The following is a 27,500-nucleotide window of genomic DNA, read 5'->3' on the forward strand; positions in this document are numbered from 1 at the left end:
GGTACCTCTTGAAAACCTGAAGCTATCAGTATTTAAAATCCAGTATTTTTTGGAAATGACACGAGTTTGTCTAGAAGAAGTAAAATTAAACATAGGGCTTTCATCTGAACAGGAGCAGTGAATTTATTTTCACAGATTTACATGGTTAATATGTAGAGTGAACAAAAAATCAGGAATTCCTAATTTCCATGGCAAATTAAACGTGTGATAGAAATAAGGCAGATAGCAAAAATATGACAAGGAGTAATACAGCCAATTTTATTTCAAGCTTACAAACTGTTAAAACTGAATTATGCTGGCTCATTGTGAAGCTCTGCTGCACAGTCACATGCAATTTTTCTTTCTAATTTTTCTTTTCCTACTTTGCCAACAACTTATTCAAGAAAGATCCAGTTTGCAGTTGCAAACACTGAGTGGTGTTTCAACATGGGTAGGGATTTCAGAGTGTTTTGAGACCTCTCTATTCTTAGGAGAATACACAGTATCTCGTATTGTTTAGTATGTCCTGCAAATAGTTTTTTGGAATTACAGAAGTGGTAAGATAGAAAAATCAGAGCATGTGACATGTTAGACTGCATTTTTTAAAGAAAAATAAAAGGGAGAGAGAGGGAAAGAGAAGAAATATTTTTAAAAGTCAGAAATTCTGGTTACTGAGAAACCATCCTTCCTTCATGCTGAAGAAGGCATTCAGGAGGTCCTGAATTATTGAGATTTTTTTTATTAATTGAGCCATTATTTTACAACTTCTGAAAACTACCTGAAAGGCGGATATTTTTAAAAGCATCTAGATGGCTAAAGGTTCAAGTAGACATCTGCTGAGCTGAACAAAAATGAGAGACCTACATGCCATTGAATACTGTAAATTGCTTCTTATGTGACCTATGCTGATTTTCAGGAAGGAGACTCTTGCTGTCTCTGTTTCTGTTACCTCTGTAGCTGAACTCTGTGATTTTCTGTTTCTGAACTACATTTGATAATGCCTTGATTATCCGCAATCCAACTGTAGATGCTGAAAATCTTAGACTGAGAGCAGTTCAAAGCTCCTTTCTAGCATAAGAAGTTCTCCTGTAAGTGCTTCGACTAATGAAGCAAGAAGGCAAAAGAATGAAATTTCTGTAATCATTTTCTTACCTGATCCTGAGAGCTCAGAAAAGGGATAGAAAAAGAGGGAGGCGAGAATGGATGTTGAAATACACAGTAGGAGTAGGAACTACCTTCTTGCAGGTAAAGATCAGCAGAGAAGTATTAGAGTATTTAGCTGAATCTGATTTACTTCTCAAAGTATGCTTAAAGATGAAATGAGTCTCATAGCCAGTATTTTTGAGATTTTTTTTCTCATTGGAAAAAAATTGCTTTTTTCCAAGAACCATGCACAAGCTTAACATTTTTATGTATTACTTTAATTATAAGTTACAAATTTTCCCATGTACACTTCCCACTTTATCAGTGAAGTCTTTTTTTATTTCATTAAGTATTCCTTTACAGCACTCTGAGACCATCTCAGTGGTGGAAAAAAACTGACAAGAAAAAGAAGTCCAATGAGTTAATATATTCTTCAATTGTGCTTTCGAAGAAGTTATGACTCCTGTCAAGGTTCTGAGTTCATCCTCAAAAGTAAAATTCATTTAAAAAGTTTTCAGAAGTCTAAGTAACTTTAACATAAAGCCCTATTTCATGGGCAACTTGGATATTTGGGAATCAGTGAGGTTAGACTTATAAGTCTAACTAACTTTTGCAAAAAGCTCCTCTCCTACATTTATTCATAAATTCAAATGATGCATTTTTCTGAAATGTTTATTCCTTTATTCTCACCTGAAAGCATCAGACAGTACTGGATTCAAAGCAGAGTTTTCTCCGTTACAGGTTAAAGCGTGTATTTGCAAAGACTGTTAGAACACAGGTAGTTTTGTCCAACTGCAAGTGCTGCCTTAAAGAATCTCTGATAATGTTTCTGTACAGCATTTAACATTTACAGAATTTTTTTGTTGTTGGGCCCCTTGACACACCTATTGGAAAATGCTAGCTGATAGATGAGATGGTTTGCCAAAGGAATTTTGAAGACTGGGGACATTTGAAGGGAGAGACCTTGAGTCATAGAGCCAGAACCAATCTGTCTTGTAACTTTATTCAGAATTTCACAATCCTTGCTAAACTACAAGATAAGAGCCAAAGGCAACAAACCAGCAGGAGTCAACTCAGAATGTGCCAAAGTTCAGAGCACGGTTGCTTCAGGCTGAAGTTTGCTGACCTCTAATCACTTGAGGTCATCAGTGGTTCTGCTACAGGGCCCTGCAGAACGTGAGTTTGATCAGATCTCCCCTGCTGCTCCCAGTCTGCCAGCAGTAGTGAGAGCAGTGAAACAAGGATTCCAAAGCAGTGTTTTAGGGTTGCCTGCCCATCAGCATGCTCTTTTGGGCTGCCATACTTGTGTAATGCCTGCGCTTACTAATTCCAGACTTCCTTAATGCCTTTTAAATGGAGAAGGTGGAGTTTGTGACAGCATGTGAAGAAGATTCCTTCAAGTTAGGACACTTTTTACACTTTCAGGGCTGTGTTATGCCATTATTCAATATAAGTTAGTTTTTGTGGTTTAAGTTTCAAATAGTTTTGTTGTTGTTGTTGTTGTCACAGTGATAAAGTTTTCAAGAAATTCCTTTTTCTTGTGAAGTCTCCTTTGACTATTAGTATTATCTTTAATGACCTAGCTGCTATAAGTATGCTCGACTGCTGTGAAGTTGTAGTGAGAAAGATTGGTGTGAGGAAATAAATAGCATTCCAGACTCTAATCTGGCAACAAATTCAAAATGTAAGCACGCACTGACATAAACATGCTTCAGTCATGTGATTCATGACTCATAAAGAGTAGTAGCTATTAAGGAACATTAATTTAGAGGTGATGCCATTTGTGGTGTAATAAAATCTTTAATGCATATTTTTATGTGCTGTGTCATAGATCTGGGCAGCTCACAAATTCTGATATGTCAGTTTATGGCAATGATAGAGATTTAGCAATTATCTCATCCTTACACGCTTTAGAGGCATTTGAATATAGCCCTTCCAGCACGTGAAATACATTAATGTGTTTTCTGAATTCTTGAACAGTCTTCAGAAGTTTCAGAATTATCACTGTTTCCCATAATCCTCCTAGCCTTGAAAGGCAAAGGGAAGAGGAGTCATAAGAGCATATTGGCCTCTGGAGCAGCTGAGTACCACAGGGGCTGAGCATTTGGGAACCTTCAGAACTGGATGATCTACATGGACAGGAAACTGGAAGTAGAAGGAATGGAAAGGATCAAGACAGCTTGTGCTTTGTGGCAAATGGGAAAACTTTTCACAAAGAAAATAACATGGTCACTGCAGATTTTTTTTTAAAAAAAAAAATCTTTCTTTGGAAAACCTAAAAAATACAAAAATATTCTAAATTCCATAGGTATTTAGGATTATGAGATTTTAAGTGCTTCAGAAAAATTCTTATAGGATAAAATTTGCAATTTCAGGAGACTGGATACCTTCAGATTTGTCCTTCTAGTGACTCTTCTCACATACATCAACAAAGCTATCTTGACTAGTCCAGTGCTTTCTTTAGTGTACTCTTTTGCTCGGGTTTCTGAAAAAGTTTGAAATCAGTCAAGACCAGAGTGTTCTCAGACTACTCGTAGTACACTCGTACTCCCACAGCAGTCTGCATAAGAATTCTTGCTTTAGACTAGCTGTGTTCTTTTTGGTGTATGGGTAATTCTTTTGCCCTGTTTGTACAGGATCTTGCACAATGAGGTTGTGGTCCAAGTCTGTGGGTTTTGAGTGCTTTAGTAATACAAATAATGCTGTCACCACTTAAAAATAGGTTTGTGAATTGTAAGCTGGCTAACCTTATGAGAATGAAAGCAAAGATACTAACAAGTTACCACCATTGCCATTAATCTTTTTAAAGAATGATTAGCAAGTAAAACATTTCCTTATTGCCTTATTTCAAACAACATTGAACTGGAGACAGTATTTGAAGGGAAACTTATAAGTGTTGGGGGGGAAAAGAGCAATTCAGAGAAATCTGAATAATTGACAAACCAGGATTCATACTTGATTCTGTATCAACAGAGGAAGACATAAAAAAAGCTCCTGGACAAAGTACTGTAATCATCTTTATTTTTGTAGCAGAAATGTTAAGTCACTGCTTGAAACAGTGATTAAGCACCTGATTAGAAGGCAGGGGAGCACAGGTGTATGCAGTGCACCTGAGTGACCAGAAGGGGTGGAGTCAGAATTCACCCCTTCCCAGATCTCATTCAAAGGGTGGCAGTGGAGCCAAGGGTATCTTCCTGGAGATTCCTGCGTATCTGATGCCTTTTAAGGGTAAGCAGATTCTTCTGATTCTGTGGATGCCTCATTTGTGCATATCATCACTTACTGCAGCCTATGACTTTGCTGCTACCCTATCATTGCTGTGCTTTCCATAGTGTTGCAGTCATGCAGGGAAGAAAACATGCTGGGAGAAAGTAACAAATTGATGGGATCAAAATAACTATCAGAGTATGGTTCAGAAGCAAGGAATGAAAGAGTAGGAATGAAAATAGTGCTTTGGACAGTACTGTGTAGAATCTGGTAATGATAAACAATAATTTCCATCTGAGTTTCATGAGTCTTCACTGTCTTTACAGATAAAGCTAAAAACAGTTTCAGGTGGAAAATGCAATGAGTAAGTTGTTTTTGAAATATGAAAAATGCTTAGTGGAAGTGTTATTCTAGGCCAGGAAAAAGTAGGGGATACTGTAGAAAGGAAGCTTAACTGAGGAATCAAGTAGGAAATTCAAATAAAAGACTGTTATTATTGATACAAAACAGACAGGGAATTTAAAAATAAAAATTTGTATATATTTCTTGTCTAATTTGATCTTTCTTTGTAAAGATTTTTCTTTCTCTTAAATACTAACGACTGGATTGTTGCTATTGCCTTTTTTTGTCTGTTATTCTTATGTACTGCTTCTGTTTCACATCGCTGTTGTGTACTGGTCAATAATCTTTAAGATTTAGTGCAAAATATTGGCTGTTTTTACTTTCCCTGCCTTCTTGTAATCTGACAGTGTTATCAGCCAATTCTAACCCCAAGAAATCATTGTCAGTATCACTCTTCAAAATGAGAAAGGAACTCAGTTCTTCCAAGCAGTTAGTCACCATACTGTCTGAACCCACGTGGAATGTATAACTTTTTCCATAAAATGCACGGAAAATTCTTTCTTATTTCCCACTGAATTCCATGTGGTTATCTGAAGTTCCTACAGAAGCAGTTCTAGCTGTCCTTTTTTTCACCAAAGTTCTAGTAGCTCAGCTCCTCAAACTAGTAATTACACTGTTTGTATGTTTGTGTCTTATAGGTTCTGCCTGTGTGTGCATGAATTTCCCATTGTTGCAAGCATCAGTGCAATTCAACCATTGCATTCATCACTGGGAATTCTGGTGTTTTCATAGCATTTGTATTTCTACCACTGTATCAGGTAGATCTGCTCCAACCATCAGATTTTGGGTGTCTGAATCACGTTAGAAGACATTTTAAACAAAATTTCAGTATTCTCTTTTACATGTCTTCTCTAACTAAACACTACAGGATAAGTCAGCAGTCTTGATATTTTGTGTTTAGTACCTGGAGAGTAGTAGAGGGTAATTGTTTTCTCAGTCCTTTTTGTAGTTCACAGAGAGACATGGGCTTTGTGTTATCAGTTGATCTATGAACTAGGTGACAGAAGACCTGCTTAGAGTGAGGTAACTCAACAGCTCCCCGCCTTACTATGGGCAATACCACATGGCATAGCTACAGTGGTATCACCTGTAAGAGGGTGTGATCAGTTGGTTCCTGGGTAGCAGTTCTCTCAAGCTTTCTCTCAGCTGTAGATTGCAAAGCTGAGAAGGCAGGTAAAATATCTCATGAAGATGAGATTGAATTGGCCAAAGCAATATTGACTGTCTTAGTGTTTGAAGTCAGAAGAAGTCAGGTGAAAGTATAGTCTTGATTGATACAGGATGCAATTCAGTGCTTGCCAGTGTTGAGAACGGTTTCCCATTGATCTCTTGCATGTTTAATTGGTGTTTGTTTTTACCAAATTTCTTGTAGTGGAGCTGTAATGGTTTTCTGGGATCATGTTTAGTGCTTACTCCAGCAAAACATCATTTATCTGCATGTAATTCAAATTAAATACACAAATATGGAACTGGGGTTAACTTGGTCACTTATAGCCAAGTCTGACACTTTAGGAGAAGTGAGTACTTTGATAGTATATCATATCTTCAGTTCCTGGTAAGCACTTAGAAATCAGCCCAAAGGGTAATGAGTGGTTTGATTGCTCTAAATAGGACTGTGGAAAAGATACCAAAGAGTGGATGGCTTTTAAGTCTTGCCAGCAAAGACAGAAGTGGATTCATTTGCAACAGAATACAATTGAAGTTAACGTTTACTGTGAAAGTTAATGTGGTTAAAGGATAGTTAATTGTTGATGTGTATTACTAGATGACATTGATTTGAATTAAGTCTTCAGAGCTACTTAAGTTAATGCCTAGTTAAAAAGGTTGAATCCATTCCTCCTTCTCATCCTTGGAAAGGTGTGACATGGTTGCAGAGGCCTCTCTCACTCCAGTAGTCTCCTTGCACAATCAATTTTTTACTGGGCTATGGGAATATCACTTGCCCTCAAGCAGGTTTCCTGAAGCGTTCCTGGTTTAGTTCCTCAGCAAAACAAGAAATATAATAAAATAAAACTTCACATTTCATTTGATCAGCCCAAGCATCAGAACAGAGTGACTAGCAGTGGATACTTTGAGAACCAGGGACCTGCGATATATTTTCCTGAAGCATTCATAGCAAATGGAGATAACATGCAGAGTAGAGATGACCAATGGTGGCATGGCACCTCTTTTCCTGTCCTGTTTACCATTTATTACTATGCTAAACCAATTTTAAGGGGAAATCTCTAGACACAATGAGCAAAAATACTGATATTTTTTCCCTTCATCACAAGGTGCCGCAGAAAATATATTTTTTTCTACCTGGGTTATTTCAATTAATTTATTAATTTGAATTACTTCCAGAACACCTATCGCCTATAGTTTGATTCTCTCCTGAATGGTTTAGTCTCCTGAAGATCACTTATTTGAAGTAGCTGATAGGTAGTGGTCTATAAAAAAACAGAAATCACATTAGCTGTTTTATTTTATTTTGTTCTATGAAATTTCTGTGATATTAGGTTTATTCACACAAAAGACGAAAAATACTCAGGTGGAAATTGTGATTTTTAGTGTTTTCATTTTAAAATAAAAAGAAAACACACTAAAAAGAAAATGACAGTGTAGAAGGAAAGATGACTACATTAGTTTTTTTTGTTTGTTTGTTTGATTGATTTTTCTTTAACTCTTGGACTATTTAAGTATGTTAGACAACCTGCAATAGGAAAAAGAGCAAGAAATATTTTTCAGTGTTGTGTAATTTGTGATTATAACATTGAGATTTTCAACAGCAGCTTGAAATTGTTGTTCAATCAGATTTTATATAGGTTCAAATAAGAAGCTATAAAAACAGGAAGTGTTGCCTTCCTGTTACTTGTGTTTAGATACTGATTCCAAGGTGTGCTCCATGATCTTTCTTGGACATAGGTGAGCTGGAAAGCTTAATTTTTTTTTGTAATTTTTTTTTTAATTCTTTTTTTTTTTATCTTTGCCTCTTTTGAACATGAGGTATGTCGACAGCCATCAGTGTCCTGATTTTTTTTTTTTCCACAGATGTTAGTGGCCTTGCTGTCACATCGGTCATCTCATTCAGCATGGTTGGGCAGATTTCATTTAGCCTCACTGGTTGGAAAATATCCAGCTTCTATTAATAGTCTCCAGCCTGTTGAGTCCCCGCTTCTCCATTCCCTTCTCATGCTAAACTCAGATGATGAGGAATAGGATTTGCCTATCAAAGTGAATCAAATGATGTTAATTTTTGATGAGCTTAGAGGTGCAAAATAATAAAGAAAGGAACATAATCAGTCAGATTGAAAAGTCTTGATCTAATCTATTTCTAGTTTGTCTTATTTCTTTCCTTTGCTCTCTTGCCTTAGCACCAGCTAGTAAATGTTTTCTCTTTCAGTGGCCACGAGGTAATGACTATCATCACTTTTATTCTCCAGTCAAAACACAGGCAAATGTAAAATAGAACTTCAATTCTAAGCTTCTGTCATGGGAGAATTTTTTGTAGCTTTCTGGTAACACAATATATTCTTTCCTCGTCAAGTTCAGCATACAGTCATTGCATTTAGAAAGTCTGAAGTGCTTGGGTGGTCAAGGGTTGTTGTGTTGTTTCCAATGAAAAAAAAAAAAAAAAAAAGGTTGTATTCTTTCCAATGAAAAACAGGCGCCAGTTTCCTGGTAGAAGTATTGCTACAGGGTTGTTATTTTGTTTGTTGATTTTCACTGAGCCCTATTTCTGTTTGCTTAGCTTCCAAGACACAAGAAACTAATTCATCAAATAAATAAATAAATCTACCCTTCCCGTGGCAACTTTGTAATTGCAATATAAAAAACTTCCATATAAAACTGGGATGAAATGTGGATGAATTTAAACTTTATCATACTCATATTATTAGATCCACAGATGCTTTTTTCATTCAAACTTCAGCTATTTTGTCAAAAATCTGCTTTGCCAGTCTACAGAATATCTGCTTTTTTTTTTTTTTTTTAAAAAGCCTATTTTTGTAGGATTTGTGGCTTTCTAGAGTACTTTGCACAATTCTTCATGGAGAGGAATATTTTTAAATGCTTGTGAAATATTGGTTCTAGGAGAGTTGAGTGTGAACATGAGATTTGGTCAGAAGTGTTGTTTCAGAAAACGTTTCATACTTGTGTTGAGTCTCTCTTAACTAAAATATGGAATAAGTCAAACTCTCCCCAGGAGACTGGTATTGGTATGAAAGCCAAGAGTGTACTTGGACTCTTGCGTGCTGTTTCCCACAGGAACCTTTTGAAAGCTTAGAAATCATGAACTGTACTTTTGTAATATTCCACACAAAGTTTGGGAAGGTTATAGCAATTCAGAAAGAAACTCTTCTAATAGGGCACCATCCTGGGGAAGTACAACAAATGCCCAGCACTTCACAGGATTGGACCTACTTACTACTTTCAGGATCTGTGGTACATCTGTTTCCAAGCCTAGACAAGGTTTTTATGGGAATGGCATGGGAACACAAATGTTGAGGAGATGCTTCTTTTCTTCATACCTGCAGAGAATAAAAATAAAATTCAAAACAAAATTTAAAAAGAACAAGAACAAAAACAACAATGTTGAGACTTCTGGAAAAAGAATTATCTTATGAAGACTGTATTAATCGTACAAGTAGCAATTAGGAAAAGTTTTGAAATTTCTTTTAATGATAGTACATAGAATAAGCACATACAGAACTGTGTCTCTTAGAAGGAAATGGGCACACCACAAATGGGAATGTTCTGAATCAGACAGTTTCAAATTGAACCTTTCCTTTCTGGAGTACTTGGCAAACATCCCACTGATTTCAGCAAAATTCTGCTTAGTATCAGTACCATTTATTTTTTTTCCCCCCATCAATTAGAAATATGTCTTCAAAATGGAAATTCTATGGGAAATTACAATGTTTGGAACATATATAAATTAATTCCATTATTGAATACCCCAACTTTAAAGTATCCAATACAAATTTATAAAATAAAAGATTTACACAGAATATTTCCTTCACAAGCTGTTGTTAAATGTTGTCTGAATAGGAATAAAAAAAAGAAAAAAAAGAAAAAGAAAAAGGTGTCACTCTTATGGGTGAAGCTTAAGGTTGTGAATGGAAGCTAGAGTTCACTGAAGTCAACTGCAAAACACTTCTTGAGTGTAAACTATGTCAGGAGCATGAGAAACTTGACAGATACATCAGTATTTCTGGTTGTTTGTGGATTTTTCTGACATCAAAGATTCTGGCTTGACAGACGGTACCTGGGAATAAGATGGTGTTACTGCACAAAGGTGGAAATCATGTAGTGTGCTTGTTCACTGTGTCTATTTGTGTGGCATATACCACAAAACATTAGCTTAAGCAATACCAATTTAAGCAAGGATTTGAAAGATAGTAAAGTGTAATGGGAGTGGAAATTTACAACAGGCCTGGAGTAGTACTCATACTGGCAATACTTCCAGATGAATAAACTATATGGCAGATGTAATATATATTTGTCTGGTTTATTAATTTGGGTACCAAACTTTTGGCTACGTGAGCAAAAGAAGTTTGACACTCAGTTTGACCAGACTTTAGGTATTAAAGTAGAAATTTTCCCATTTTCTGAAATAGAAAATGGGAAATCAGTTATAAGCATTTTAGCATAAAACAGCTGTGCAGATGAATGTTTTGTTTTCCAAAGAGGTTCTTCAAGGGCCTTGGGTACTTCTTAGAATTACATTGTTATATTTGGATTAAAAATACTTCTGCATGTCATCTCCTTAGGCCCTTTTAGGAGGCAAAGCTCCTGTTTCTTTTTTCAGTGATAAAGAACAACTCATCTTTCCTTGTTACATATTTCTACTTTTTTTTTTCCTGCCTCTCTTAATGGAAAAAGTGGAGGAGTTTTCTTCATATAAACAATGCACTTCCTACTAAAAAAAAAAAATATTCCTACTTAAAAAAAAATAATAAAAAAAAAGGCAATAATAAATTCTTTTGAAAGTCCTTGAATGGATTAAAAGTAAGTTTTTCATTCTCACCTTTTTTTTTTTTTTTTTTTAATTACTCTCTGCAACCTACAACCTTTACAAATGCTTAAAAGCTTGCATGTTACCTGTGCAGTGCCCAAAAAATCATACATTCCATCTTTTCTTCTCTTGTATGAACTAGAGAAATACTGCAAAGTCACAGTAGTGTTGTTTGGCTATTTATTTATTTATTTTTAAATTCACTCGCACTAATGAGTTGGAGCACAAAACAAACAGATACCATGGATATGGTGAAATAGGCAAGTTAGCCAGACAGCATATTTCAGTATTTACTTTCTTCCTTCAACTTCCTCTTCTTCATTTATTTTCTCCTTTTAGAATTGAATAGGATCATTGGTATTAATCTGTTTCACTTTAGTAAACCAGGAACACATATGATAACTATCACATAAATCTGACTCAGTGATAATTAACTGAAATGTATTAATTTTGCACTTACAATCTTCTGATCTCCTCTGACACCTGTAAAAATAAGATGATCTTTACTTGACAATAAAACGCTCCAGTGACTCTTCCAAACCTCCCACTGATTCTGCCTGGCATGCTATCCCTCTCATTTCTCCTTCGCTCTGTTATTAGTGTAATTATTAGTGACTCTTCATCTCCTTGCGTGAAGAATTTTAGTCTTCTCTAGGAAAATTACCCGCAGAGATTTGTGGGTAAATTTATTCAGGAGGAGTGGGAGTAGGAGTCAATAGCTTGCTTCTCTCTCAGTATCAGTCCGTTATTGCAGTGTTCTATATCTGATTTGTTTTTTTGTGATATAAAGCTGGACACGGTATGATCTTCCTCAAGTAGTATAAATTCCAGCCCTGTATATCTAGTAATCAAGAAATTTGAATATGACTTTATTTCTTCTAACCCCAGAAAGATCCAGGAGATGAATACTAGCAAAATTTAAAACTGTAGATAGCAATCGATTATTAGATTTGGGCTGACATCATGGAAAGAGCATTAGAATCAGATGGCCTCTTTACGTATGTGATGATTTGTATTGCTAATCTTTCTCAGCTTCTGCATTCTAGTAGGCTGACACTTGCAGGAATGAGACAAGCTTCCTGATTTTTCACATCTTCGGCCTTCAAAGTTAGTAAGAATGACTTGCTTTTCTTGGGATAAAGGGTAGGAATTGCCTTTTTGTTTCCTTGGATAGGGGCCAGAAATGATAGTGTTGCTTTTAATTTTCCCCTTTTACTCTGGTAGAAGAGTCTCAAAGTTATAAGGTAACTTATAGTTGTCACATAATATTTGATTTTCTATCATCACATGATTGAAAGCATTTTTTTATTTATATGAAACATGGAGTGAATCTATGGTTGCAAGTTTTGCGTGTAAAGAGATGAGAAGACTGAGATCACATGGGATTTCTGTCAGCTATACAGAAGCAGTACCCAGATTTACTATAGAGCTTTAAGGCAAAATCACATTTATATGCGTTACGTGGTGTGGGAACAAATAAGAAACATGAGATTTTAATTATCTTATGCTGGTGCCATTTGGTTACTAAATAGTTCAGATTTGCCTATGTTTCAGTGTTTGTTAATGTTTTTGTTATTTATTATATGATAAATATTAGCTGAATAAATGACATCTGAGCTGCTTCTAAGTATGCTCACTCTTCGTTGATAATGTGTTCCTCATTAATAACCAAGGCACTGTACTCATTTAGTATATAGCTGCACTGCTCCTGTTCAGAAAAGCTACAGTGCTAATTATTTTGCCCAACTCAAAGACAAAAATATCTGAACTTTGACTATGTTATAGAAGAAAGCTAATGTGGCAGGGATTATTATTATTATTATTATTTCCCTTTTTCAGTAAATGTATATTAGATGCAGTCTGTGTTACTACACAGAACTATTTGCTCAAGTATCCAGTATCTCTGGTCTGCCCTCCCACACTTGGAAAGCACACAGAAAGGGCATTTTGTGTCAACATGTCCATAATGAATCTCTCATGGTTGCCATTTGAAATTTTGGGCTTTTTTTTTTCTTCTTTTTTCATCTATTTATATTTCTTTCCTGTTAAAATATTCTTAAAAGCTTCAAATATTTAGATGTTCTAGCTTCAGTCAAATGAAACTTTCCATTTGATCATTAATTTTAAGTTTTGATTTACCAGCAATTTCCACTATTTTATTCCTAATCAGAAGACAGTCCTTCACCTAACTTCTAATTAAAATCAAAGGAAATGGTTATCTAATTCAGTATTGTGTGTAGTTATATCTGAGCAGAGCAACTGCAACTTAAAATAAAGATGTCTCATCAATATAGTGGTTTCTGTGTACTTTACATTCATATTTGCAGACAGTGTATTTAAAGGGGATCAGTTGCAAAACAGCAAGGGTGAATACAGAAACGTTAGATATGACATTTGAAGTAATCTCTTCCTAGAATAAAATCCTGCTTTTTAGTGTAATATAGATAGATATATCTATATTATGGTATGTTTCAGTAATGATCTGATAGGCAAGTCATGCCTGGTTACCTTACCAGAGGGATTTCTTCCCCCAGCTGCTAAGGGCCCATAGTGTTAAAAATTCTGCCAGTCTGAGTATTAGTACCTTTGAGGGGTGTAAAAAGATTATATTCCAGGGCTTTTGGTTGTGGGTGGGAAAGGGCTTTATTGTTTTTTTGTTTGGTTTGTTTCTTCTTTTCTTTCTTTGGGTTTTGTTGTTGGTTTGGGGGGTTTTTTTTGTTTGTTTTGTTTTTTTGTTTTTAATGACCCAATCATGTAGAAATTGTTAGTCAAGTTCTTCAACTGTGTGAGGAGTGAGAAAAAACGTGAAGTTATAGTGAACCCATCTGGCCAAGCAAGAAAATCTGGCTTAGTTGTTCTATTGCCAGAAATGTTAAATCACTTCCCGGGAATGCAATTCATTTGGACCATATGGAACTTGTTGGAAGAAGGTCCCAAATGAATTCTAAACTGTACTGGAGATGAGAGTACTTCTCATAAGTAACAACCTCATTTTCCCACTGGACAGCATGTAAGCAGTATACGTAGCTGTACTAACAAAAAAAATCATACCAATGATAGTACTGCCTGTGATGATGTTGAACAAGCTCTCCTTACTGTTTACATTATTTAAAAGTTTCAAGAAATGCAATGTTCATTTAGAGTTTTATTCTCAGCTTTTAAGTAACAAAAGAACATTCTGAAAATTTTTAGCTCATTTCTTTGCCAAAAAAAATAAAAAAAAATAAAAAGCAAAGCATCTTGATTCAGTGTGGATAAAGATTAAAAATCTGGGCCTTTATTTTTTACTATACATTTTAATAAAATAGGAAGAGTTACAATTTTTCTCTAAGCAAAGCAATCTAAAACTTTGACTAAAAAAAAAAAAAAAAAAAAAACCTAACCCTTGACTAAAACAATGACACATAAGTTCTTAAATTCTACAGAATTAATGAGCAAAACTTGCTTATTTATAATCCTCACTTGAGGAGAATTTTTTTCATCTTTCACAACTGCTTTAATGGATTCAGAATTCATAAGTTTACCACTGCACCATGTTCTAAGTCTAGCAATCCTGTTGCAGGCTTTATGGATGTTGATATTATTTTGAGAAATTGATTTCTATTCCATTTCAAAGAAAATGTTCTACTTTCATTACTTTTGCTGCTGCAGTAAATTTTTTGAGAGGCTTTTTTTGTTAATGGTTGTGGTAGTTCTCTCATTTGGTTGGTTTTTTTTTTCTTATTGATATTCACAAGAATTTGATTTGGAGCCTGGAAAATATCGCATTATGTGCTGTGTACAAATAAGTAAATCACTTCTTTGGTCAATAAGACTAAATCAGGGAAAACAAGTTTTGCTGACCTTCCAGTATTTAAAGGGAGATGGTAAACAGGAAGGAAATAAACTTTTTCAATTGTAGATAGTGATAGAAGTGGTTTAAACTAAAGGTGGAAAGATTTAGATTAGATGTTAGGGGGAAGTTTTTCACTGAAAGCATGGTGTGGTGCTGGGACAGGCTGCCCAGAGAGGCTGTGGATGCCCCATCCCTGGAAGCGTTCAGCACCAGGTTGGATCTGATCTAGTATATATCTAGTGCTTGGCAACACTACCTGTGGCAGGGAGGTTGGAACTTGATGATTGCTTCCATCCCAAACCATTCTATGAGTTCTGACTTTAAAAGCACATAAAGGAATTGGGATTATGTTTGGCTGGAAAAAAAACAAAACAAAACAAAAAAAAACCCACAACTGGGCTGAATCTGATACAAAGAAGAAAAATGAGGCAATAATACATGTTTGTGTAAGTAATGCATTGTTGTGTACCTGAAGTAGTGAAAAATGGAAGTTAGAAGTTATCTCCACTGCATGAGTCCTTCTTCTTAGTTTATGGAAACATACTTTACAATGCTGTCATTTTGAATATATTTCTTCATATAAGTGCTATAGTATTTTTTTTCTATCCATCCATGTGACTCCATTTTGAAATTCCTGCTTTTGTTATGTCTCCATACCATCAGATTAATAGATTGCGACAAGTTTACTGTAGTTAGCATAGGAATTACTTTCATGTGCAAACCTTAATCAGCTTTTACATTACATGCAACTTTAAGTGTTTCTTCATTCCTAGTAGCAGAAATACTAATTTTGTGACTGACACTACTGTCCTAAGGCATGACAATTCTGTATGTTTCCAGCTTCTACTTACCTGGGCTACACCCACATAAAATCTTTATCAACTCTTTGGCCTACCGTCTAACAAATTTACTATAATTTGTTTTTGGCTGTAAATCAGTAATTTTTGGCAATCATCATTAAAAAAACATTTGGGGGAAAAGCAATAACTGACAATGTTAACAGTGTTTTAAAATTGAAGTATAATATATATGAAGGGATAATATGAATAATGATGGAGATTATTACTTTATCTACTTTTTTTTTTTTTTTTTTTTTGTGGCTATAGCAATTCATACCTGTGCTCATTCATAGCAAAGACATTGCCAGTGATTTACATTATGGCTAAAGGCAACATTATTACAATCCAAGAAATCTGTTGAAAAGCTACGAGAAAAATTACCTTTCTTATTCATCGCTCTTTCATATCCTCATTGAGTATGCTTCACTTAAGTCCATCAAATTAAAGCCTTTCATCCTGACCTTGAACTTTTGAACTTAGGCCTCCCCAGTCAGTCTGTTGCTTCTCCAAGACACAGCTTATGGTTTCAGTGCTGACACTTCTTATTGCCACATCATGTCTCTCTGTGAACTATTTATTAGTGTTATTGTTTATGATTCTTTTTTCTAAATGTTGTAAAGCAGTCTATTGAGCAGGACATAACAGATCTTAAAATGAAATTTTTCAAAAACTATTTCAAGAAGTCTGAAACTGACTGTCTTTTGATTTCTGTCCATTGCTGCCCATTTTCTGTTCCTCTTGAGTCCAAAGTAGGAAAATTTTACTGAATAAAATGCCATCAGCAAAATGGTTGTAAAAATACACGGGTCTCTTTGAAAGTAATGCCTTGTATTATTTCCATAGAAAATTCAACAAAGAATAAAATAACATTATTTGATAGAGCAAATTCTCGTTTACAAAGTGTTATTTTTTAACATAGATACCACCACTAGCTATGTGATTTCACTAGCAATGAAAGAGCCCATGTGTCACACTCATAAAAATCTGCGTGGCCCTCTGCAATGTGACTTGTCTTTCACATCACTGTCATCTCTTCTGAAGTCCTCAGTCTCACTATGTTGACATCCACTGTTTGTTCTCCATGACCATTTAGTAAGCATCGGTGAATGTCAATGGGTGCTGTTTTTTTTTCCACATGTAGGAATTCCATGATGCATTTTTACTCCATAAGCACTTCCAGATCAGACTCCATTTTGTCAGGCTGCCCTTCAGCTGCCATCTGTCAAATAGCAATAAGATGTAACAGAATATTGGAGGAAGATTCAGCCTCTACTACCACTAGCACCCACCTCTGATATTGTGAGCCAACATAGCAAACTAGGAGGCATTAAGTTCAGAGCAACCTTCATAATACCTTAATTCCCACAGCAGTTCCTTATACACTGCACACCCAATCCCATATTTCACCTGGTCTTTCTTACTTTACTACAGCTGTGCATCCTTTAATTGTTTATGTGTACCATATAAATTTCATTAAGCTATTAATTCAGCCTATAAACTACTTACTTTAAGAAAAATATGGCATGCTTTTCTTTTAACATGAGGAAGGTATTAACATGAAGACGGTATAATGCCAAAAACAATTACAGCAATGTGAAAAAATTTCTGTTACTTTCCTTTGAAAAAATATATAAAAGATAAATAAATAAAAGAAAAAAAATATAAATAAATAGAAGATAAATAAAAATTCAGCATGGTATGCAAGAATTTTTTTGCCCAAGCTCTGATTTCATGAACTCAATGGTAGAATTATTCTAGACTTCTTTGGTAGGAATCTGTTGTGTTTTATCTCATCTTCAGCTAAAGTTTTCTATCTTTACTCCTTCAGAATTACTCAGTAAGTTCCCTCTGGAATTTTGTAGGCGTGTTTTCTAGCATGATTATTGCTCAATGAAATCACTGGAATATCACATTAACTCCATCTCCTCCCTTCTGTCCTCATCTGTTTATTTATTTCTTTTGTAAGCAGTAATTAGTTTCATAATGGAAAGTCATTCAAATGGCAACTGTATTGTTCTAAATGTATCTGACACTGAGGCCTCTGTTCTTTTCAGACTTTCTGGACACTCATAAGTTCTACATTAATATTTTATGTTTTCCTTAAAATCCTTATTTTTTTTAACGTTAGCATTTTTTTCTTTTTTTTTTTTTCTTTTTTTTTCTTTTTTCTCTCCAGGCTATGCCAGTTATCTCAGAAAAGGAGAAGGCTGGTGAGTAAATGTTTGCAATTCCTTTTCTTAATATCCTTGTATTTGCTTTCTGAAATACAGCATTTTTTTAACAATGGGATTTTGAATGTACAGGTTTAGAGGTTTATAAATGTGTAAATGTTATTTATTATTTCCTGAATAGGACATTTCTCTTTCTGAAAAGTGTTCAGATTTCTGTGAGATGTCACAGAGATATCATCTGTGTTTGATGCTATCCTGCAATGCACCTTACTGAATTGCAGCTGTAACTTACATGTCAGTAATACTCCAGAAGCTATTGTGACTTATTTGGTGTCTTGACTAGGAAACACAGATGCTAGTGTGTTGGTTCAGATTAGTGGGATTGGATGGTTTAGTTTGAACTTTGCTATCTGTCTGCAAGTATGGCGTGATGTTCTATTTTTCTGAAGTACTGCGCTGGAATTAATACTTTCTGTTTTGGCAAAATTTTTCACAGCATTGAAAGACTGATTTCCTGTTCTTGTATGTTATGTGTGTTCTGTGAACACTGTATTTTGGTGTTTATATGTGAAATATATTAATGAGCCTAGTAAAAAATATAAGCAGGTATTGTTGAATGGTTGTGATGCTGTGATGAACGCTCGAGAATGCTCCAGCTCAGAGTTCTATGAACCTTTGCAGATTCTGTTGGTTTCTTTACCATGGATTTTAATTGACAGTTTGCTATTGGAGTCTCAGCATTAACTCAAAATATTCAAATATCACCCAGCATTCTTGTTTTTATTATTATTGTTGTTGTTGTTGTTGTTAATTATGTGTTCTTGTGTCATCTTGGTCCGGATTATTCTCTTTGGCATGTAAAATGGAAGGAATAGGTTAAAAAAATTTTTTGGAGACAATTTTACTTTAAATGCTATGAAGCTGTCTGGTTGGGAAGCTGCTATTTTAGCTGTTGAATTTCATAAACAGTTTCCAAACCACGGTCCATGCTTAGGAACCATTTTCTATGTAGATTTCACTGATGGTATTATTTTTTACTTCACTGATAAAACATTTTTCTTTTATTGAATATTTAAGACATTAAATAGAGCATCATGTCATGTGGAATCAGCTTGCTGATATTTGCTACTTACTTGAGCACAAACTGGACTTTGAATGGAAATGTCATTGCCTTTTTTTAAAAATCAGTTTTGGCTTTTCCTCCCACCCCTGCTGACCCTTTGTAGCTCAGGAGTTATGAAATTATGATGTTTTTTGGAAATATTGAGCATGCATAAGGGAAGTAATTATTTAGATCGGATCTATTGACTGAAATTACGTCTAGTGGTAGCTCTTATACTATTTTTGTCAAATGCAATCAGATCAAGACTTAAATGTTCATGTTTTGTGTTCTGTGGTCTAAATAGCCTTTGATCATTGCTGCCTATAGTTACAGTAATTCTCCTGTAAGTGAAAAAAACAAGTATTTATTTTGATATTTGGAAACATGAGCAATTGAATTCTATTTAGTTTATATTGTTATAAACTAAGCAAAGAAAATTACAGAACAAAAAGAAAAGGCTGGTTTGTTTTACTATTTGACAATGCAAAGACCTCAAAGGTAACAAAATTGGATTGTGTTTTATTATTATTTGTTTTAAAATGCACTCAAAATGTCAAGTTGAACATATCCTCTGATTTTGAGAATTTGATGTAGTTAGCAATTACTTGTTTCTTCTTTCCTACCTAGTACTGTTTGGTTTCATCTAGGACTGGAATGAGAAGGGCTGTTATCTCAGTGTTTCTGGTTCCAAAATTCTAGACATATAAATGAAAACCTGTTTTCACAAGGCTTCCTATTCTATAAATTCCAGGTGGTTTTGAGTGCTTTTCCAATAGGCACCCAACCATTAGACCCTTAAGTGGACCAAGCTGCTTAAGCAACTTACTTCACACATTATTGACTGTTTTATAGTAATTTTTAATCCTTGAAATAAAGTTTTTTCTCAGTACTATGTATTTTCCACCCTGTACTAAATTTAGGCTATATCAAATGCAGATTTTCAGGGGGGGAAAAAAAAAAAAAACAACCTCAAAAACTTTGCTACTTTTGTCAATCAGTAATTCAAGAATTGCATGACTTAACTGGCATTTTTTTCCCCCATGGAAAGTGCAGTAAAACCTGCAATTGCAGAATCCCCTTGGCAAAAATCTATAAATGACTAGAGTATTGAGCTGAACATCAGTCATGCCTGACGTTATTGCTCCAAGTTGTGTGAATTAGGGCATTGCAAATGATGTACATCAGATATTTTTCAGAAAGACTTCATAAAAAAAGCATCAATATTATAACACCTCTGGCAATGGTGGAAAAAAATAAATCTTTCAAAACAACTCTTTTAAAGTAGAAGTTAAGATCAAGCAACAAGCACAGTCAGGGAAAATGATGGTTCAAGCCAAAAGATGACTCAGGGCTAGGACTATTAGCACCTAAATCAAAACTGCAGACCAGCAACAAGGTTCAAAACACTGCTTCTTTTTGATCCTTCTCTTTATTTTTGGAAAATTGATGTATTCTTGTACCTTTCCTTACCTTGTTTACAAATTACTGTTGTAATTTTTATTCTCAAATTCTGCCCATGAGCTATGATAAATTTTGAGAGATGGAGGCTTCATTGCACCTGTCTATAATTGAGGTGTCTGTGTCAGTGGTAGCGGTCTTGGCTTGATTTGTAGCCTATAAAAGTAATCAGCATAGAAACCTTTGGTTCACCTGGCTGAATGTCAGCACTGATGTGACTCACACCTTAGACTACGTGAATGGTGTCTGTTGGTGGATAGTTGGGATGGGTCCGAAAACAGATACAAGTATGCATTTACAATTAATCCATTGTGAGGCCCTATTAAGGGCTAACTTCACTTTCTAGAGCCATGTTCACAAACAAAGGCAAATTGACTATACATGTTGCTTTGTCTGTGTCTCTTTGTGGACTTACCTCATGATTTCCCAATTTCTGCCCAAATATTTGAAGAGAATAATGAACTCTGTTGTGACTTACAAACATTACTGTTCTAACGAAGCCATCAGGATGGACAGGGTGAGTATACACATCTGGTTAGAGACTTAACACAGCTTATTTTTCTTGAGGTGGTAAAACTACATACTATCACATAAATAAGGTAGAAGGTTTAGTCTAGCCCTAAATAAATATTAACATAGGTCCATAATACTCACTTTTATAACAAGTTTTTTCTGTGCAGAATACAAGTGCCCTGTGGTATTCTGGTGGAACAGATTTTTAGCAGATTAAAACAAAACAAGCTCTTTGATGTCATTGTGGTTTTAGCTCTTAAATACAAAATAGATCAGTGTAAGAATGCAGAATGTGTAAATTTCATAAAAGTGCAATTGATACTACTCATTTGTAGCAGTAAAAGTCCATAGCTGAACAGAAAGAGACTCTTAGGAGTTTAACTGACCCTACCAATGTATTCCCTCTTTCTTTTAAGATGTATTCTGGAAAAAGTGCAAAGGCTGTTCAGGTGAATCTCACCATGTGGCCCCTTCACTTCAGCACTTCCAATGTAGAGAGGTCTACTTTGACACTTTTATTTTTGTCAGTCATTGAGGTTACCTAGAGCAGATTTGACAGTCCATTTCGTGGTCAACAAGCAAACAAAAGGACAAAGTATTAACCATCACCAAAGACAAGCAGCCACATCAAATCTCTGGCTGATGAGAAGAGTTTGAAATTTTATTGGTGTTCTGCATCTCCTGGTGATGACCCTATTTAATGAAGTATAGATCCAGTGTCTTTTGGTGTTCATTTCCCTTGTTGCCTTTGATCTGCAAGGAAGAAAAATACAGAGATGATAAAAGGACCTTTAACTTCAGGGTGTTTCCTCTGGCAGACTCTAACTGTTGGTGTCAAGCAGCAGAGGACACTTGGTGTTGACCACATAGTGATCAGTGCTGCAGAGCACAGCATGACGGAGTGATGACAAGACAGCTTGGGCCTGTCTGTGAGAACTTGCAGCCAGAAGACCTGGAAAATTCAGTAGTGACAGGTTCGCTGTCAGTAAACAAAGCATGTAAAGGACCAACTGTTTGGCACGCTAGTAGAGATATTTAATTTAACTACAGCTCTAATGAAAATGGAAAAAACTAAAATCTCCACTAGATTTTATAAACATGCTCTGTATTCAGAGACTGGTTTTACCCACTCACAGCTGGCTGTGATTGAGTACAATTTTATTCTTCGTTTTTTTGCCTTCTCCTAACCACAGATGAAGTTTTTAACAGTATTGTTATTTTTTTCCTAAGGTGCACAAAATTCTCACTTATCAGCAGGACCCACTGAATGCTCTATTTTCATAAAGTCATTAAGGTTCATCTTTACATAACTTACTTCAAACCTAGATCAAACTTATTGGCCATGGGATATCTGTTTCCATATAAACAGGAGAAAAACACAAGTCAGCTGTCACAGTTATTAGTCTTCTAACTACTTTACAATGTCTCCAGCCAATATTCTTAGAATAAAATGTGCAAAATTGTTTTTCCTTTTTGTATCTGGTTTTAGTAGAATAGTCTCTTATTAATTAATGTTTTTCTGAGACCTTAATATGAAGTACCTGTTCTCAGGTAGGTGATTGTTCTTTTATTGCTGATGTTGAAACAGTTATATGAATTGTTTTAGCTGAATGTTTGGTTTCTAAATAAAAATGTCAGGTGAGCACTCACACTTCAATCTGTCATACTGAAAAACAGCTATAGAAATGCTGCCAGAATATGCATAGATGTATGCCAAACTCCAACAGATGCCAATAGATAAATTTCTATTCCACTGTCCTTTATTTCATTATTAGAAAAAGGTTAACAATACTAACGGGTACAGAAAGTCAGCATTTACGTCACAGATTCCTGATCAAGTTTATTTGTTGGATTTTCTTTATTTCTCTATGTACAGCAAAATAGCTAGTGTCATAATCTTTTGAAGTTGATTTTTAGTTGTTTATAACAGCTGCATGCTACCACAGTTATGCTGAATCTGTTACTTCACTTTTAAATCATGCATGCCCTGTTCAGGGTATGCATGTGGATATAAGCATATAAAGTGCATGTACTAGTGTCCCTGAAATCAAGAACTCATTAATGTTAAGGTACCATGACAATTTCATCGTGTTTTGGAGGTAATGTTAGATCTGGGAATATGTCTTTCCTCTAAAAGTCATTTAAAACCATGCTAAAGGCAATGGAAGCAGTGTGAGCCCTAAGGGTTCTCAGGGTTGCCTGTCCCATATTATTTTCTTGAAGCACAAGGGGTGCAGTGTAAGGCTCAGGTGGCATGATGGTACTTTAAGGGGGAGCCAGCAGTGCCTCGGTGCCTTGTATTCTTGTCGATTTTTATTTTTGTTGGGAATTTTCGATTGGGGTTGTGGGATTTTATGTTTTGTTTTGTTTTTTAAGCTTTATCATATAATTGTCTTATTCCAATCAAGATATTTCCCCACTAAGAGTAAAGAAGAATAGTGAGTGATCCCTAGCTGAGTGATCACTGCAGTCAGCTACTGTGCTAAACCTTCTAGCTGTCCTTTTGCTGTCCAATTCAGTGTATATCTTGAATGCATGCATTCCTTGTCATGGTGTTATTTTTTCCTAAAAGTTATGTAATTAGGAGGGGGTAAAAAAAAAAAGACCAAGCATTGATGTTGGAGACTTTTATGAATATTTATTCATGAATACAGGTTTCATCACATTGGTAGCCCATCAGAATGTCATAACACTTCATTGCCTGTTACTTAAACAGAGATGAACAAGGGATAACCCAGGGCAAATCTAATGAAAGGGACCTTCGGATGTCTGTCATCCAACATGACGACAGGACCAGCTGTGAGGTGGGACCAGGCTGCTCAGATCCTTGTCCAGTCTGGTCTTGAAAGCCTCAAAGGATGGAGTCTCCTTATTCTTTGTAGGCAATCTGCTCCACTGCTGACATGGAGGTTCACTTTAAGTCTGATCTGATCCTCTCTGGTTTCAGTTTGTTCCTGTTGTCTCTGATACTCTTTACATGCACAAAGTCCTGGTTTGAATTTTCCTTCCTGTGAGGTTCTGGGGGCTGCTTATGGGTTCCTGTAGCTCTCCTCATCCTGGACACATGCAGCCTCAGTTCACTAGCCAAGGCACTCAGCCACTGACCAGCATATGGTGTCCCTGATCTTGTTCCCTTTTGATGATGACTCTCTTATTTTAGGGAGATTCCCAAACCAGACTCAGAATTGCAGATATGGTTTAACAAGCAATGATGGGAATGATCTCTTCCTTCTGTTTGCAGGCCCTGTTCCTTTTGATACAGCCCAGGATACTACTGCCTCTTTCTGCTGCCATGGCATACTGCTGGTTTACATTCAGCTTACAGTCTGCCAAGACTTCAGGGCCTTTTCCACAGAGCTGCTTTCCAGCAGTTTTTTTATCACTTGCTTATTCATCCTTCCAAACTGTAAAATCCCAACTTGCAAGCAAAAATACTGGGAGAAACAGTGTTTCATGATTGAGATCTGTTGTCACAGTAGAAAATAAAACAGAAGAATTATGAATTTGCTGCCTTCAGCAAATTCACTTTAATTTTATTTTAAAATAAAATCTGAGCACATTACAACATGGGCAGCATCATGCAGACTGCAAACTGATATATACTGTATTTTGGTTAGTGTAGTGTCTTTGATCCTAATTAAGTAACTTTTCTGCATAGAATTAGTTATCCACTGCATGGTTGTTTAATTTTGTTATCCAGCTCAAACTGTGGTTTCTTATTATATTGTATTGAACACTGAGAGAGTCCTTGACTAAATAGTCAAACAAAACAGGAACAATTTGTTCTTCCTTTCCTTTTTTTGACTACCATTAAGAATAACAGAGAAATGTAATAACTAGTTAATCAAGTTATTTCTGGTCTTTTTTTTTTTTTTTTTTTTTTCTGACTCAGTTGTGTTGATTCATATGAAACATAAACTAGTTCACTGCAACCTAACTGATACTGACAAGTAATCATTAGGTCATTGTTTCCGAAACAGAGATGTGACTGGTGACTTGGGAATCAAATGATCAGCTTGATTTTTTTCAGTGTCCAAAACTATTGTTCTGAGTAGCTGAGATGCCCAGAAGCAAATTTTAAGATGAACCACTGGCTAAATTTTCATAGTTGTTTAGGCACATGAAGATGAAAAACAAGCTTTCTGTTATGACATCTGTTATTGGACACTGATTCACTGTAGAAGTTACCTGTGGATAATAAAATCTGCACACAGCACAGTATTATAGAAGATAACTTGTAATTTCTGAAAGATTAATAAGCTTTTATTTAGCTCTCTGGGTTCCTAGATAACAATAAAAAAATTCTTCAAATCTTATTGTGTTCCCTTTTGGAAATAGGAGTCAAAATTCTGAGTTGTTTTTAGAGTTGTTGAAGATGAATCAGAGAGTTGGACAATTTTGGATCATCTTTAATATGAAGAACTTAAAGCACTTAAAGGAGCTCAACAAGGTAATTTTCCCTTCTAGCATCAGTAGAAGCTGAAAAACAAGAAACAATTTTCAGTCCCACACCACTTGGAACAAGAGCTTTATTTACTCCATAAATCCAGCATTGAGTTTTGTTGTTTATATTTTTGGGATTTACATGCACACTTGAAACTCTTGTATTATTAGAATAAAAAGCCCAATTTCACAAGTCCTTAGGGAAAAGAAAGAGCTCTTTGATGCTAGATGAGAAGTCATGCTTATTTACATTCCTCAGACATGCTGAAAACTCCGGTGAGAAACACCAAAAAGTGCACTTTGGATTAGGCATGCCTGGGGACAAAGTGTTTTCTTGATGTGAAACCATCCTGAGTAGTACAGTAGTATATATGGCTGTATGCAACTGCAGCAGCACAGGCTGTTTTTTCTTAAGAGTTGTTGATTTGTGCTCTGAATGGTTTCTAGTAGTAAAAGTGATGCCTGTGGGAATTACTTTATGCAGATGTAGTAGCATGGCCAGCCTAAGAAACTAGATCATCTGTGGTCTATAATCTCAAAGACACCACACATCTCATTAAAAGTGTTTCCATTATCTTGTAGATTTTGAAATACTTATGGCATCTCGTAATAAAATTTAGGTATTCCCATCACTGTTGCAAATAAGTATATATGCCTAAAAGAAGATAATTGGTTTAAAAAAAAAAAAAAAAAAAAGAATCAAAGTGCTAGCATGGTGCACCATCCCTTGGTGGCCAAATGTAAACAGAATTGAAAGGTTAAGTGGAAAGTTATCAGGGTTTTTAATGTATACAGAAATACAGGCATGAAATCAAGAACAGTAGTCAAGTAATATGCTAATGGGAAAGGAAATAAATAAACAGACCCCTGATTCCTCAAGTTATGTTGCCTAATTTACAGTGTTACATGTTACAAAGAAAGACTAAGATTTTTGTTGAGGCTTTATCTCTGTCATTTTATTTAAGCATAGCACTGTTTATAGAGCAAAGCCCATATCTATATTTAAAAGATTTTGCTCTTGTAGTTACAATGGGAGGGTCTCAAACAGATGAAATTCTGTAATGTTCCATAATGCCAAGGATTTATGTTGGCAGCATGGATTGTACTGGCTCTTTGAGTGGAGTAAGACCTCTATTCCAAAGAAACTATTTTTGTTTCTGCACAAGTATATGTTTAGCCTGATTCTATCTCGCAATCATACCTGATCTGGCAAAACACAGAAGTTTCTATCATGTTTAATTTTATCATATATCATTTTGTCATTATCAAAGCATGTGTGTCTGGAAAATGATTAGAAAGTTGAAAGAGAATCATGGGAAATAAAGTTTCCAATCCCGGAAGCTGCTACATAACTTTTGCAGTACATTTCAAACTTCTAGAGAGGGAATGTATGCTGCTATAGATAAATTAAGAGAAATAAGAAACAGTTACTTTTTCATAAAACAAATCTAGATTATAATCTTCAGCAAAGTAAATTATTTAAAAGTTATTTTAAATAGTTTTTATAGTTAAAAAGTTATTTTAAAGGGCTGATGGATTTAAAGGGGAAAAAAAAAAGGTTTTTTTTGTTTTGTTTTGTTTTGTTTTTTTCCTGGAATAATCTTTATAGCTTGTGTAAATTTAGCTAACTACCAATCCATAGCAAATGTTTCAGATCTGAAAAGCCTTTGCTACATCTCTGTTGGGGTTTCATGCTTTTTTCATACTTGTTGGTGCTTTATTCACCAGTTCTCATGAACTTAAACCTCAGACAACTGTCTTGTGCAAGTGCATTCCAGTTCAACGAAAGACATAATGATCGTTTCTTCTCCTGGGTGTGGGGGGGAAAGCTTATTTAAGCTTCCTTACCTGTGTTCCTTTAACAAAGCACCCTCAAAATAAAGTAACATAAAATAAGACAAAGTAAGTTTCCACATAGTATTCTGCCACAGGGACAAAGGTTTCAATAAGTTAAAGTGAGATGGAGAACTGTAATTGTAAAAGATAACAGGCAAGCAAATATATTGTTATTGTAGAGTTGGAGCTGTGTTCAATGAGCAGCAGCAAGTACAGTGCTGCTGGGTGAGGGAGAAATTCCAGCATCAAAGCTCCCACTTGTGCAGGAGCAGCATTTCTTGAAATCTTAACTGTTTCAGCCAAACTAATATAGTGTGCACATAGAGCTGTGAAGACAACCAGGCAAGGCTGGCCTCCAATGTTCCTTTGTATTTGCTTCCTATATAGTGCTATGCAATAGCTTACTAATGCTCTTTCGTTCTCCATTTGGAAATCCAGGAGATTGATGGCCAAGGTACTTCCTAAAACTGGGAATTTCCCTTCGTAAACATAAAAGTGCTAGTTTGAGTCATATGGATCCATTTCATTTGGATTGCCTGAGGAACGTATGATTAAAGTAATGGTTTAACTTGGAGTG

The 27,500-nt window shown here is 35.4% G+C and overlaps 1 protein-coding gene across 8 annotated transcripts in view; it reads left to right on the top strand.

The window, feature by feature from the left end:
• The window catches only part of DLC1 (DLC1 Rho GTPase activating protein), a 223,602-nt gene that overhangs the window by 86,321 nt on the left and 109,781 nt on the right, over positions 1 to 27,500 (top strand). For all 8 annotated transcript variants that reach the window (XM_085545381.1, XM_085545385.1, XM_015862301.3 and 5 more), the window contains one exon: positions 17,577 to 17,610. In XM_085545381.1, coding sequence (XP_085401507.1) covers positions 17,577 to 17,610 — 34 coding nt within the window. The remainder of the gene's footprint in view (positions 1 to 17,576; positions 17,611 to 27,500) is intronic.

The sequence above is a fragment of the Coturnix japonica genome, chromosome 4, assembly GCF_054131305.1.
Source record: "Coturnix japonica strain WE chromosome 4, WE-NBRP24, whole genome shotgun sequence".
In the NCBI taxonomy this organism is placed as follows: domain Eukaryota; kingdom Metazoa; phylum Chordata; class Aves; order Galliformes; family Phasianidae; genus Coturnix; species Coturnix japonica.